Genomic DNA, 15,456 nt, shown 5'->3' on the forward strand with positions numbered 1-15,456 from the left:
GATTCTGATGTACAAATCGAAAAACCGACTTCACCGTTGAGTCCGAAAGGTACCAATCACCTTGAGTACCAAATTTCATGATTTCTAAAGGTCTTTTACTATTTTTAATCATTTTAAACGTCTACGCGATTTTTAATTCTACCGAACACCAAAACGTCCCAAAATTCACACAAAGAACTCATGGGACCACAACACGCAAACCGAGACAGAAAATTTCTGTCCAGGAATGAATTTTTATACGATCTACTATTTTATCTTATATTTATTCAAATTATTTTTCAATTATCGAAAAATTGTTACGATACAAAATCTCAAGATTTTGAACTCCAATTTATGAAATAAAACAAATACTTAAAAAATCTAAAATAATATCTTAATAAAACCAAAATTTTAATTTTATTATACTCATCCAATCATCCAAGTTTCTAAATTCTAGATCTAATTTTCTTATATATCTTTTTTAATATACATATATACTTATATGAACAAGAATACACACACACACATATATATATATATATATATATATATATATATATATATATATATATATATATATATATATATATATATAATATATATATATATATATATATATATATATATATATATATATATATATATATATATATATATATATATATTTGTTTGATATTCTTTAATATTAACTAGTAAAAGAGGATTGTAATCGAAAGTTGGGATTTTAGTTAGTCTAATCTTAGTTTAGGTTTAATTTGGAAATGTTATAAGAATGGGGAGCAAAATTAATTAGTTATTCATGATTAGAGTTAATCGTAAAGATTATTTAATTTTGAATTGATTCTAGATGCAAATTGAGCTCTTTTAAGTCTTTGCTTTGAAATGGTTATAAATTGAAGTATAGAAGTTCCTCTTGTTGTCAGTCTAATGAAGAATAATGTTAAATTAAGTATAGTCTATGAGATAGTAACAAATGAGTTGACTAGAATTTAAACAAAAGTTGATAGTGAATTGTAATTGATAATTGATTTATAAACGGGAAGAGTTGGAGTTAGATTTGATTTAATATAGATAGAGATTAAAGAATGAATAAATAAATATGAATTAAACACTATGAATTGGTTTATTGTGTCAAAAAGCGTCGACTTAGAATTTATAATATGAGTATAAATTTGAAGTTAACAAAGTAAGATGATATGGTAGGTGCTTTCTTGTTTGGTTATAATTTAGTATGTTTATGACGGTTAGCATATTCTGGTTAGGATTTTGTGAGTTGAATTTGTTAGTTGAGGTTTTGAGGTGATTTGTGTAGTTGAGATATGTACTGATTTTTTTTTTTAATTGAGCATTATATGATTATATTGGTAAGTTAGGATTATGAGTTGGTGTGGCGGATGATGAGTTGGTTTATTTAGTTTGAATAATGAGTTGTTTATCGGTTAGTATTATGATGTAAATTATGAAGTTAGTTATATGGTTAGAATTATGTTAAGTTGTTAAAGATTACAAATTATACGTTAAGTGAATAAATTGAATAAAGGATGATGCCAACATTGTTCTTAAGTATTAATTTTATTTAGGAGTATGTATACAATATTATTGATTATATCTTAAATATAAGAAATATTAGATGAACATTGAATCAAGAACTAAGAAAACCAAATGCCTGAGATAAAAAGGGAATTAGTGGTTTAAGTAAGATATAAGATTAATTGTATTAAAGTTTGAATAAAAAAGAATCATTTCATAAAACAAAAGTTAAGCATAACTTATTAGCTAGTTAAGTCTAATCTATTGTAGATATTTAGCACATATATGTTTATATTGAAGATTTCGACTTCATTAAGAAATCGAATTAAGCTGTAATTTAAAAGGTTGAATTTCTTACTCAAATCTTTAATAGTTACGAAAAACGATTACAAAGGTATGTATTTCATTTCAGTTGAGATTGGTTTGAATAAAGGGAGATGTTCTTCCTAATATAGAAATATGTTTTTGTCGAACCTTGAAATCATAGAATAGTTACAGAAAAGATATAGATGATTTGATGTTTTGAAACGGTTGGGATCACCTCTGTGGTGTCTTAAGGAATCGAAACCTCGTTGGGATTATCTCGACACTACATAATAGTTGAGGGGTACGTTAATCAGTACCTCGGACTTAGATCTTCTGCTACGGTTTGACCGTTTGTGAGGTGTGCACACTAAGGATCTTTGTCTAATAGATATCCAGAGGGCCTAGCTAGCCCGATGGAAAAGAAAGTTCATTCCATTCTATAGATTTATGATTTAAAGATTTTGAAAGGAAAAGTATTAGTAAAGAAAATAATAAAGAAAGTTCTATCTGCTTTTAAATTGATGATTTTTGGACTCTGAAAGAAAATGTTTTGGCAAAGAAAGTAGAAGGTATTTGATTAATAAAAACAAAAAAAAAACGAAAGAAAATGGTTTTATAATGTATTTATAAAATAGTTTGTTCGGAAATTTGTAGGATACAATTAATGTATCCTACTTGCATATGTATTTGGATTTATAGTATGACATCTAGCTCAGCGTGTTTTGCTAATACTACATGCCTATAGATGACCTACATCAAGATTAGAGTTGGGATATACTCAGAAAGCATCATCCTCTCATTTTGTGTAAATAGTAATAAGATTTCCTTTCTGCTATAGTTTTATGCATAATTAGTACTTTGGTTAGGTTGTGATAGAAATTAAATTAAGCTATGTTAAATGTGTATTCAGCATAAGCTGACCATGTGGTTTTGTTCTTTGAACCTGCTCTAGTGGGGGACATATTTTGTGAAGCTTGAAATTGGTGAAATCAACGGCAGTTGAAAGTGTAAGGATTAGTAATCAACAAAGTAATCTCAACTAATCATATAAAAGAATGTAAGTAAAGCAAATCTTAATGTAAAATTATTTTAGTACTTTTAGATTATTGGTGAAAAGATTCCACCCTACGAGGTGATGTGAATTTGAAATGTTTGGCGCTTGTGCACCGGCTGGTTGTTATTTTGAAATGTTGGTTTTTGAACTTGCAGGGTGACTTTTAAGTCAAAAGAAAATTTTGTTTATCCGACTTACAAACAGGATTCTGTCGAATTTTTTGCTGAAATTTATATTTTAAATCGTTTCAAATGATTCTTATAATTTAATTTCTTTACATCTTTCAATGATTGTAAACTCTAATATTTAAATTCTTAATAGATGTCTAGTAGATAATATAATCATTTGAGTAATTGATTATTTTATCAACGTAATAGCCCGATATAAGTGTTAAGCTTCCGCATTAGTTTAAATTAATCTTGTTTAATTAGCTTGTTAGTTTCGGTTGTTACAATTATAACCCCAAATATATTATGTTATAACCCCAAATATATGTTGTTATAACACCAAAAATATTATGTTATAACCCCCAATAAATGTTGTTATAACTCCAAATATATTATGTGACTTTTCACAATCCACTCACACGCGCGCATTAGTTTTTTTTAATATTAACATAAATTAGATTTGTGCTGGGCTTTTGAGAGCCGTCTTTAGAAAAGACGGTCTCTCAAGAGAGAGCCTGTTGTATATCATTTTGTCACAAGTAGGGATGTTCAATGGGCCGAATAAGGGTCGGACCGGGCTTAAGTAAATATTTTCTAAGTTGGATAAGGGTCCTTTAAACTTAATATGGGCTTTAAATGTACCGGACTTTGCTCGGCCCAACCCAGTTCATTTTTATTACTAAATTATTTTAATCCCTATTTATCAATTTATAATAATTAAATTATCATTTATAATAATTTAATTGAAAAAGTATTTATAATCCTCATTGACATTGTCATTTATAAATAAATTGTACATTAATTATGCTATTTATAAAGGTCCGATTTTCAACCTTTATTGAGCCCTTTTATAGCCAACTTCATTTTAATTATTATAGAACCTGTTTCGACCGCGCTTGTTTTCGGTCCGACCTTTACAAAGCCCTTCTAAATACGGGCCAAATAAGGGTTCAAAATGGGAGCCTGACCCATTAAACACTCCAAGTCACAAGCTTAAAAAGAGAATATTTTATTAGATTGCCAAAAAAAAACTTGACTCACCAAGTATATTTTTTAAATTTTTTTTTAATGGTCTCACCGTATTATTTAATTCTTATTTAGAATTTATTTCCTCACTTTCTACTCATTTTTAGACTCAAATGTGTTTTATATTATATTTATAATGAAATAATTCCTTGCTTTTTTATTTGCATAATTTTTTCTTATTTGACAATTAAACATATATAGGGAGTAAAAGTTACTGAAACATTCTACATGCACACCCTATATTTTGGATTTTTATATATGGTGATAATGTTTGGGAAACTGATGTATTGTTATCCTTTTTAGCAAAAAATGTTAGAGATGTTATTTTTGTAAATTACCAAAATGTTCATTGTCTTCAATATCATTCACAATAGAAGTTTAGATTTGTTTTTTAACATCGAAGTTTAGATTTGTTTTTTAACATCGAGTGTTTTTGGCATAACTTGTAACACGTGCGATTTTTTTATTCTTGATTACTATTTCAAATTAAGATTATTAAAATTAATTAATAATACTAACGTTTGAAATGTTCAAATTGTTTTACAAATTTTATTTAATATTTAAGCTATTAGATTGAATAACATCTTATTTGATTGGAATTATTTTGGTGAAGTCATATAATGTTTACTTATAAAGCTATAAAAGTAAATAATAAAAATAAAATAAAATAAGATAAAATAAAGCAAGTATATATAAAATAAATTTAAGTTTTAGATGAAAAAAAAGATCAATTACCAACTACAGCCTTAAAGTTAGTCATTTTAGAATAAACAACCTTAAAATTTTTTTTACAAATAATAGCTTTCTAATTACCAAACACGCACCAATACAAACACTTCATCGGATGACTTGCTAAATGACCGTTGACCAAGGTAAATGACCTTTGACTTTTAATTAAATTCATTAATTTAACCTAATTTACCTATTTACCTTCAATTATACCCATCTTCTCCAACCTCTCTAAATCTCCTTAATCACTAGCATTTTTCCACCCCAACACCACCACTACCGTTAAAGCCCCTCCTTTAATAACACCATATTCTGCTTATTACTCATAAAATTCCTCCTTTATTACCTATCAATCCAAGAAAAATACCCATTAAAAAAGGGGTTTTAGTGGTGGTGGCGGCGGCGTTGGAAGAGAAAGAGTACCTTTTTGCATTTCAATTACAATAATCAGTTGAGAAAGAAAGAGTATCAATTACAATAATCATAAATCCATGGCGTCTTAATTTCTTATCCACTTCTAAATGCTCCGATGGCTTAACTATGCTCGAAATTTCAATCTGCAGTACAATCATCTGTGAAGCCATCTCTTACCTTTTAATCTACCAGACTAATTCCTACAAATCCCTAAAATCCACCATTGACAAATCCTAAAAAAATAGAAACAATAAAACTCTAAAATCATCTTCCTCCAAAAAGAAAGATTGTTCAATGGCGTTTCTTTACTTGCTTTGTTTGATTAGTATTCGTACTAATTTGCAGAAGTTTCTGAGTTTGCTCCTCCTCGTGGTGCTCTGGGTTTAATCAAAAAACCAGTTAGAAAAAAGTTAGTTTTTTTTGTTTATATTTGTGATTTTAATCTATAGTCTACTAATAAATTATTCGAAGTGAATCCATTGTAGTTTTTGGGTTAGATTTAGAATTCATCAATGTAATAGTATAATTGAATCTTAGCTTTGAGTTTGTGAGTTTAATTATTTGTACTGATTTCATTATATGGATTAGTTGAAGAACACGGACTACAATTTTGTCAAATTTTGAGGGGGTATTGGGGGGTGGGGAAATGGTGGTGTTGGGGTGGGAGGATGGTGGTGATTGGAAAGGGGTAGAGAGAGGTCGGGGAAGAAGGGTTTAATTTGGAGTAATTGGTTAGTTAGGTTAGCTTAATAAATTTAATTAAAAGTCAAAGTTCATTTAGCATGATCAACGGCCATTTAGTACGTCATCCGGTGAAGTGGTAATGTGAAGGTTGTTATTTGTAAAAAAAACTTTAAGGCCGTTTGTTCTGAAATGTCTAAATTTCAAGACTGTAGTTATTAATTAATCCTTAAAAAAAATAAAGAGTAGTCTTTAAATATTAAGGTAAAGAAGTTATAGTTTATCATTTCTACTTTGTATAAAGTGGTAGTAAAAAAAAAGTAGAATAGTACTATCACTAATAATAAATAATAATAATAATAATAATACCCATAAGAATAATAAGTGGAGTATTAAGAAAAAAAAAAAAGAAAACTTAAGTTAGCCTTCACGTGAATCGTGATTCATTCTTATTCCTAATAATCTGATATACCATTTCTCTCATTCTTATCTTCTCCTTAATGCTCAAGCAAAAGAGTAATAAGATTACTTTGATGTGAAGAACTTCAACTCTACTTAGTTAAAGAATAAATTAATATAATTACATTGCAATTCAAATTACAATTTTAATGTAGATAGAATTACTTGAGGTTGAGGAAACGCATGCGTCCCAACAACTAGCTAGTAAACACAAATACAAGAGTATGTTTACATTACATTCCTCAATCATAGAGACCAAAACTAATAACGGGTTTCCCTTTACTATCTCCCTTCCATTCATATTCCCTTCTTGTTTTCTTTCCTTCCGAGTCTGAGGAATTGTAATCTCTGAATTTTCTGCAAGTAGATGATACACATACATCCGCATTATGTCTCATTTCAAGCCAATCTTCTCCTGTTGCCTCTTTTAGCCTATCCACAAGGCCCATCAAGCAATATTCACATCTACTCAGTGTTAATCTGTCCAGGTTAATCAGTAGCTTGAACTCCCTTTTCAATAAATCTATCTTTTCCATGTTGTCAACACATATAGCCTTTAATTTAGGGAATGCTGGTTTATATTCAACAAGATCATTTGAATCGTCTTTTCCATTTAAAATCCTCCACCATCCCTTTAACTTCGGTAAGCCCTCAAGGGAGAGTACTTCAAGAGATGGGAATAAAGGAGCATGGAGTGCATCCCTCATGTCGTTAGAGCTATCCTCGATGAACTCCAAATTGTCTAACCTCAAAAGGTACAAATGTGTAAGTCGAGGAAGCTTCCCGAAGGAGCAAAGGCTTTTGCAGCCTTGACAATTGTATATTGTAAGGTAGACAAGATTTGGAAGATAAAAGTCGAGTTCATTTCTCATCCAGCTTGGTAAACGATTTCCTGTGTAACCATCAATTACAAGTTCTCTCAAGTTGGTATTTGGTCGCAGATGTTCGATCACCATCTCAGCGGTATCATTATTCTTTTTGCCATCCTTGAATTCTAAATGCAAGCGTGTAAGCTTGTCTTTACTTTTCAAGTTAGCATCCTTAGCTTCAGAAACAGCATCTTTTAACTTCGTAGACATGGATATCTTCAACCCTTTTGTTAGATTGTTGAGGTGATTTAGCTCGGCTAACCCACCAATGGCATTGGCCTTCGATCTTTTTGGTGACTTCTGCTCGTTAAGTATGAACGTGTCTAGGATTTGAAGGTCTCTCATGTTTCCGAACCCCATAGGCATATGACTCAATGCGTCACACCTTTTGATGAAGAGATATCTCAGCTTTGTTAACTTGCTCATTTCTCGGGGCAACTCTCGAAGTTTGTAACAACCAAACAAGTCAAGAGATAATAAATTTACTAACCCAGTGATTGAATCAGGGAGTTTAATAATTGGATTCCATGACAAATTTAGATACCTCAAACATAGCAGCTCACCTACGCATCGTGGCATCTTTTTAATGCCTAGATCATGCAGGTCTAGTACTCTCAAGCCTGAAAATCTCTGAATATATTTCTCACTTGTGGATAAATTTTCTAGTATCAATTTACAATGCGGAGGCATTGTCAACAGCAAGGACTTTAGGTGCTTGAGTTTGAATAGCGAGGAAGGGATTTCCCAAGATGCTTCAGAATCTAGTATTATACAATCAGCGTACAATCCTTCCCTGCATATTTCTGACATTGTACCACCGAAGGATACATGATGAACTCTTTCATCAAAGTCAACTGTGGTTGAATCGATTCTTTTATGCTTGAACCCCGCGATTGAAAGGATTAGATCATGCATTAAATCGTGCATTGTCAATTCAACCTTAAAGCTCAAGCCTAAATTATCTCTATCAGACCAATATACTTGAAAAAAGTTGCAGTTTACCAAACAGAGCATGTAAGCTTCCCCTGCTTCCTCTAAACTTTGATTCCTATATTGTGGCTCAATGTATCCCAAAGATATCCAAAGCCGAATCAATTCATATTTATCATAGATAAATCCCTTTGGGAACAAGGAGCAATAAGCAACACTAAGCTTGATCCTCGAATCCAGTTGATCGTAACTAAATTTAAGTGTTTGCATGATGTCACGTCCATAGGAAGAGAAATTTGCAAGCTGATCATCTCTAAAAGCTTGCCATTCTTGAATTGTTTGTTTTCCTGCTAACAGGCCTCCTATACTCCGTATAACAAGAGGAACATTTGGGCACATTCTTACTATCTCTTGCCCGATTGCCTCCACACCTGGATCTTGCCAATGTGTAAAGGCAGTCTTTTGAAACAGAAGCCAAGAGTCATCTTCTGTTAAATCCTTCAGAGGGTAAGAACCAATGGAGTCCATTACACCAGCAACTGTTTGAAATCGTGTGGTAATAAGAACCTTACTGCCTTTGGCTCCAAAAGCTAACAATCTTTTAAGTTGTAGCCACTTTAACCTCAAGCCATCTTGATCCCATATGTTATCCAGAACAAGCAAAAACTTCTTTTCACTTATTGCACGTAGGAAACGATCATAGAGTTGATCCATCTCACATTCGAAGGGATTTTCATCCATAACAGATGCTAGTATCTTCTGTAGAACCTCCTTGACATTAAAATCTCGAGTGGTAGAAACCCAAAAACATACATCAAAATAGCTTTTAAGCCTCTCGTGATGGTACACATACTGAGCCAATGTAGTTTTCCCCACTCCACCTATCCCAACAACGGAAACAACAGAAGGGGTCTCTGAAGAGACAGAAGCAAAGAGCTCTCTAAGGACATTATCTCGATCCCCATCTCTACCAATGACTACATCAGTAATGGCATGAGACCAAGCAGTTTCAGTGCTTAACATTTGTGTTTGGTTTACAGTTGGCGTGCAAATAATGGTACCAAACTGGGAGTAATTTTTTGCAATACATTCAATTTTCTGCATAATACCCTTGAATTTGTGTGAATCTTTTAAGGCAGATAAAACTTGGTTTGACTTCGAAAAGAACAATCGTACCTCTTTGATGAGCTTGTTTCCATGCATGATATCTTTCTGCCTGGCACGAGCCGCCTTTTCATCCAAGAAATCATCCAATTCAGCAAGTGCACAGCTAAGCTTATCGAGCACGTCTCGTTGAGCATTACTGCAGGACTCCGTGGAGTCTGCATCAAGAAGGGTAGCTTCAACTACAGTTTTAAGTTCACTGAGCCTTTTGATGCAAGAATCGAGGTCTTTTGAAAACATTATTTCTTTGTATGCTCGTGAACCAAGTTTCTCTGCAATAAAAGAAACAACTTCACCCGCAATAGCTTCCGCCATTTCTTTGGCTCTCTTTCTTTTTGGGTGGGAAACAGAAGTCTGTATAGACTAATGGTATGGATATGGCTGAAATTCAAAGAACAGAGGTGATTAAAATTAACTATTAAGCAAAGAATATATGATCGGCTTTTGTTTAAGTCTTTTAGTACTCCACAATACCCTATAAAGTACCAAAAAATAACATGTCCTTGCAGAAATTTCCTAAGAATTGACTGGAAACTAAAAGTGAGCTTCTGTGTATCTTCCAAGTTGATGTACATATCAACAGGCAAATTAGTTGATTTTAATACATTGGTTTTCATAGACTTTCTTAGTTTGTTTTCACACTTGCATCATATACCCCATCTTGATATACCTTTATTTTTTATCCTATTCCTTCCTTCCATTATTTGCTCCCATCTTATATTTGGGTATGTGGGTATTTCAAGTACCATATCATATATTGGATCAATTAGGGTTTTGTGTGCACTTCATATGCAACATAATGGATTTCAGTTATTCCGGTTAAATATTGACATCTTTACTAATCTGAGTTATCTCTGCCAAACTAATTAACTGTATAAGCCGACGTTCTCTAAATTTCGTAGCTCTAGCCACACTTTTCATCTGAAACACCGTTTTTCTAGTGTTTATAATCATTTTTTTATATGAATCATTAATTGTTTAAGAACTCACAAATTAACTTCTTTTTCGCTCTTGCATTAACATTCAATTTAGTGAGTAATCTTCGCCCAATCTCCAAAATGAATTGGAATCTGAATTTAATTTACGACAAAATGAAAGACTTGAAAAAACCTTCTGACTCGATTCGGGTCGAGCGACCACGTCCTCGCCGGTACTAGTGACTGCTCGTCCAGTGCCATCATCATCTTCATCATCTCGAACTTTTTTTTGAAGAGATCATCATCTCGAACTGCCATCCTTCATAAATTGTAGAATAAGAACAAAGATTAAAAAATTCCAAATTAAATTTCTTAATTATGAATGAGATAGGAAAAGAAAAGGAGAAAGAACGAAAGTACCTGATTGATGAGTCCAACGGCGCGGCTACCGGCGCCCAGCATTTTCTTGTCATTTTCCCTCCTATTAGTCGGAACCGGAAGCACCCTCAAAAATCATAATTTGTTCAAAAATTTACAAGTAAAATAATATTTTTTTATGTTGGTCTTCCAATTTAATGTTCCGTAAATAAATTTTTTATTTATATCACAAATTTTGTAAATAATTAATCATATTAATTATTATTTTAATATTTTGTTGATGTTTATGGTTTTTAGATATTTTTCATCTAGTCAATTTTAACATTTTTATATTGCTTATTGTTCCAACATGTTTTTTAATAGTTGTGGTCCCTAAATTTTTCCAACTAATTTTACTATAATATTTTTAATGCGTATGATTCTTACATTTTGTCTATTAAATTTTCAATAAAATAATATATCCACCATCTATTTTTCTTAGTTTTTGTGAGCATTTCTTGTGGGAACAACATTAACATGGGACCTAGAGGCGTTCATTTGGTTCATCGGGTTGATTTTGGATTAGGTTTTTCGGTTCAGTTTGGAATCGGGTTTTGTGTCCATATTATTTTCACATAATTGTAAATCATTTTTGAAGTCGACTCGAATTAGGTTCGGTTATAAGGTCAGGTAAATTTCTAATCATCAAGTCTGTTTTCAATGCCTCTAACAGGACAAAAAAAAGTTTTTTTGTTTGTAAATGTTGCAATCTCAAAACATAAAGAACACTGAATGTTAATAATTTTTATTATATACCATATGAAAGTAATTCTTGTGAAATGTTGTCAATTTTGATTTTTCAAGCCAACAAAAGTGCAACAAAAACATATATGCACAATTCAAGACACATAACTCATGAAATCTTGATCTAACAATAGTGAAATCATTGTATCAGCTGTTAGGCATATTTCTAGCTCCACACTTCTTCCTCCATCACGCCCTGGATTTGCCATCACCTTCCCATCATCCTTATTGGTTTGTCCATCTCGAACTGCAATCGTTCTACCAAGTCCAAATCTAGGCTCATTCATGTCGAATCTCGAAGGCAATCCACCTATGATAATAGGTCCATTCGATCCAAATGTAGATGATGACCAACCAGGCTGGGCTACAAAAGGGGACTTAACATAGGACTTAAAAGCAGCGCGAGCTGCTTGATCATCCTGCGCTTTCACAGCTTGTTCTAACACCATTGCAGCCCAACCCAAGCTATTTTCATGTAACTGACCGGTCTTACATTGCCCTCGAGCCATCATAGAATAATTCCCAAAATACTCTTGACATAATGGCGGGTTGTAATGAGGCCGGCTGTTGACAACCAAGTAACAGGTTGTCAACATATCGTATGGCTCATTTCGAGCCTTTGTGATGGACTTCCATACAAGGGCAGCTAAGCAGTTGAAAGGCGAGATAGATATCGAGTCATTGCTGCACTCAGCAATGACCTTGGTTTCGAGCGATGCAATAGTTTCAGCTGAGAATTGAAAAATCCGTTTTCTTAGCTGAACACCCAAATCAAATCGGGATATGAACTCATCAGGGTGCACGTAAGGGAGCTTGATATTTGGACTAATTCCTTCTGGGAACGATGTCCTATACATAGGCACCCGAGATATCATTGCAGGGCACGAATTCGTTGCATCTAAGTCGTAGATTTCAGACAAGGTTTCGATGAAATGCCACAAAGTAGTGGCATCCGCCACACTATGGTTCATAGTAAACCCAACGAAAACACCATCGACAAGTTGTGTAACTTGAACAGATAGCAGAGCTCGATAATGGCCATCATAATTGACAATCCCTCGTTCACCCAAGTCAAAGAGTGTGCGAGTGAGAGGAACGACATCAGAAAAAGAAGAGAGTATATTGGACAATGACATGGTAAGGGAATCCGTCTGAGCAAGGATGAACCGTGCACCAGGCCCCTTGTTGCTGTCAACATAGATCCAGGAACAATGTTCATCTGCATACTTTTTGGTAGCCAGGCAGCCTGCCAAAGGGTGAAAATGAAGGAGGGCAATCGACAACGAGCGCTTTAGCTTGTGTGCGAATGCGACACTGTCAAACCCTGGTGGCTTGTTAAAGAGTAGACCCTTGTGGATGTAGTGTAAAGATAGCATGATTAGATCATCTGGTGCTAAGTAATGGATCTGTTTCGAATCGTCGAATCTGTGTTTTGGTTTTATGAAACATTCTGAGATTATGTTTACTTGACATGGATTATTCTGCATCATTTGTGTTTGATGGGTTTATGTGAAAGTCTTGTTTAGGATGGAATGGTTTGTTTAATTTAGGTTTTGAAGATAAAATGGAAAGATGCTGTGCTCAAGTTGAGCTATAATGTAGAGCAACTAGCTATGAATAATGAAAGTCAAATCCAATTTGCAATTAAGGTAAGCTAATAAGAAATAATAAATGGGCCATTGACATATACAAGGTTAGTGGAGATCAAATTAATTTATGAATTAATAATACAACCCGTTTTGTGTGAGACCATTTCATCATTAGACGAGCGCATGTACATAATCAGCCTAATAAAGATGGTTTTATCGTGAAAATGTCTTATTTAAGAATTTGTGTTAATAACATAAACAAATCCATCATTCCAATGCCAAAAATTGGGTTCTAGTTATGCGTGATTTGAGAGAGTCGAATTTACGCAATTTTACTATTGTTTACGATTGATTAACATTAATAAGAAGTTCGCCTGATATAGTGAGTTATTTTATATGATTCATTATAACTTGAAGCCAAAATTATATAAATCTTTAGCCTATCAAATAGAAATATATTACTATGAAATAATACTACTACCCTTATTTAATTGTTTTGTCTAAAATGACCTAATTTATAAGGTTCACGTTTTAGAATTTTGGGTTAATAAAGTGATTGAAGTAATCTTTTCATCTTTGTAATGCGAATTCAATTCTCAATACTTACATAAAGATTAAAGATTAATTTTCATTTCCCATTTGTTTATAAGAAATTCTCCTTATCTTCACCTTTGGCTAGCCCTGAGTTTTGTGATACTCGGGATAAAACCTTAATTATAGGCCTTTAACAGCAAAATATACTATTATGAACCTCTACCTATTAACTATTAAAGCATTGTTTTTCAAAAAATTTTTGGATGGCCCTGACACATAGGCCCGTCTTGCTCTCTTATAGTGCTGACCTACCAACTATTCTAACCCAATATACCTAACTTCTTATTCTCCAAATGTTGAATTGTACATTTCGGAATCATTGAATTAATCACCAGTCTACTTTTCACAGATAATTGCTTTGCAAAATCGTTGCATAGCTGATACCACTTGATATATACAATTATTATTAGTTATTACCACTATTAATCACGTTTGTTTCCAGTTCTCCACCAAGGTTCAGGAGCAATTGAATTAATCACATCACTTATATACTTTTAGGTCATTAATCAGTTATTGTTGTAATTTTAATCAAGTTTAGCCGAAAATTTAAAATAAGAATTAATATGGACAATCACTAAAACAGTATATTAATTGATACAGTTGACCCTATGAAATTAAGACTCTGTCATTATTATTGATTATCTTAGATACTAAATTCAAATAAATTCATATCAGTTTTAATATAATTAAATAGCACATATAGAATTTTAGGTTATCAAATATTCTTAATGTAGAGAATTTAGAACAAAAACAATATTTTAAAATACACTTAAATTTATAAAAGCTAAAAACTTTTATAATTACATCCTACCGCCATCTCCATAATCACCTTCATAATTATCATTCTTATCTCTCCGATTCCAACACTGATTATAGCTTTTATGAGTGGATATATAGCATTGATCAATTGGGCCATTGGGGTATACTACACCAATTTCGATCAGGACAATCTTAACTTCACTATAGGGGGTGTTTGGATGTTGGCTTTTACGTTAGTTTTTTGGTTGGCTTTTGGATTTGGCTTATTTGGTTGGTCAAACAGCCAAAAAATGTGTTTGGTGAATGGAGTTGAAAAGCTGGCTTTCACGCCAAAATAAAAAAGCTAATCTAGTTAGCTTTTGGCTTCTTGACCCACTTTTCTCTAATAAAAAACCAACAATCAATACTAAATTTACCAAACATCTCTATAAACAGATAACTTTTTCAACTAGCTTAAAAGCCAATAAAAACGATAATATTTTCAGCTGATTAAACAAATCAACAGCCAACAGTCGATCGCCAAACATCCCTGTATATAGAATTATTTGTTTCACATTACCTTACTGCAAGTAAAATGTGTATAAAAGGAATATGCTGAATTTTGGGCCAATCTTCACCTGTTGGCTTCCTACACTTCTCTAAAAGCTCCTTGGAGCAATCATCAAGTGTAAGTGCTATTAAGTTACAAAGCTTAGCAATACACTCTGGTATAACCTTAACATCTTCACACTTGTGTATTAATAAGGAACCCCTCCCTCCCAACAAACTTGTATGATTTTTGCCATCTCGAAACTTCATTAACATTCGAAATGTGGATATATTTCGGACTCATCATCGCTTGTGCCTTCTTCGATATACTCCACATTTTCTAACTTGCTAAGACTTAGTCCCCGAAGATTAGGAAGCCTTCCGAAGGAGCAAAGACATTTGCACTCTTTTAGATTAGATATACAAATGTCTACGAGATTTGGAAGCCAAAACTCAAGTCGATTTGTCATCCATGTTGGTAATGTATCCTCTGCATAGCTGTAATACCCCAGATTTAGCTTGAAAAAGGATTGATAGACTACTCATGAAAACAAGGTGCATCTTCTTTTCTAGTGAGCCCATTTGCTAAGAACTCCACAG

General features: G+C 32.8%; 2 protein-coding genes across 4 annotated transcripts; both read right to left on the reverse strand.

Annotated features, from left to right (window-relative positions):
* Positions 1-6,422: 6,422 nt before the first annotated feature.
* LOC130802322 (disease resistance protein RGA2-like) lies at positions 6,423-10,793 on the reverse strand. Of its 3 annotated transcripts, XM_057666304.1 has the most exons (4): positions 10,646-10,793; positions 10,419-10,544; positions 9,321-9,689; positions 6,423-9,242 (listed from the first exon to the last, which is right to left on the reverse strand). In XM_057666304.1, exons 3-4 carry the CDS (start codon positions 9,621-9,623, stop codon positions 6,588-6,590), a joined length of 2,958 nt encoding a protein of 985 aa, XP_057522287.1. In that variant the 5' UTR covers positions 9,624-9,689; positions 10,419-10,544; positions 10,646-10,793; the 3' UTR covers positions 6,423-6,587. The 3 variants fall into 3 exon arrangements, with proteins under 3 accessions (XP_057522287.1, XP_057522269.1, XP_057522278.1); XM_057666286.1 differs by having other exon boundaries at positions 6,423-9,689; XM_057666295.1 differs by having other exon boundaries at positions 6,423-10,536; positions 10,646-10,768.
* Positions 10,794-11,413: 620 nt separating this feature from the next.
* On the reverse strand, positions 11,414-12,922 carry LOC130802341 (uncharacterized acetyltransferase At3g50280-like). Its single transcript, XM_057666315.1, has one exon. The coding sequence runs from the start codon at positions 12,874-12,876 to the stop codon at positions 11,482-11,484; it is 1,395 nt and encodes a 464-aa protein (XP_057522298.1). The 5' UTR covers positions 12,877-12,922; the 3' UTR covers positions 11,414-11,481.
* Positions 12,923-15,456: the final 2,534 nt, after the last annotated feature.

The sequence above is a fragment of the Amaranthus tricolor genome, chromosome 2 (genome assembly GCF_026212465.1).
Source record: "Amaranthus tricolor cultivar Red isolate AtriRed21 chromosome 2, ASM2621246v1, whole genome shotgun sequence".
Lineage (NCBI taxonomy): Eukaryota > Viridiplantae > Streptophyta > Magnoliopsida > Caryophyllales > Amaranthaceae > Amaranthus > Amaranthus tricolor.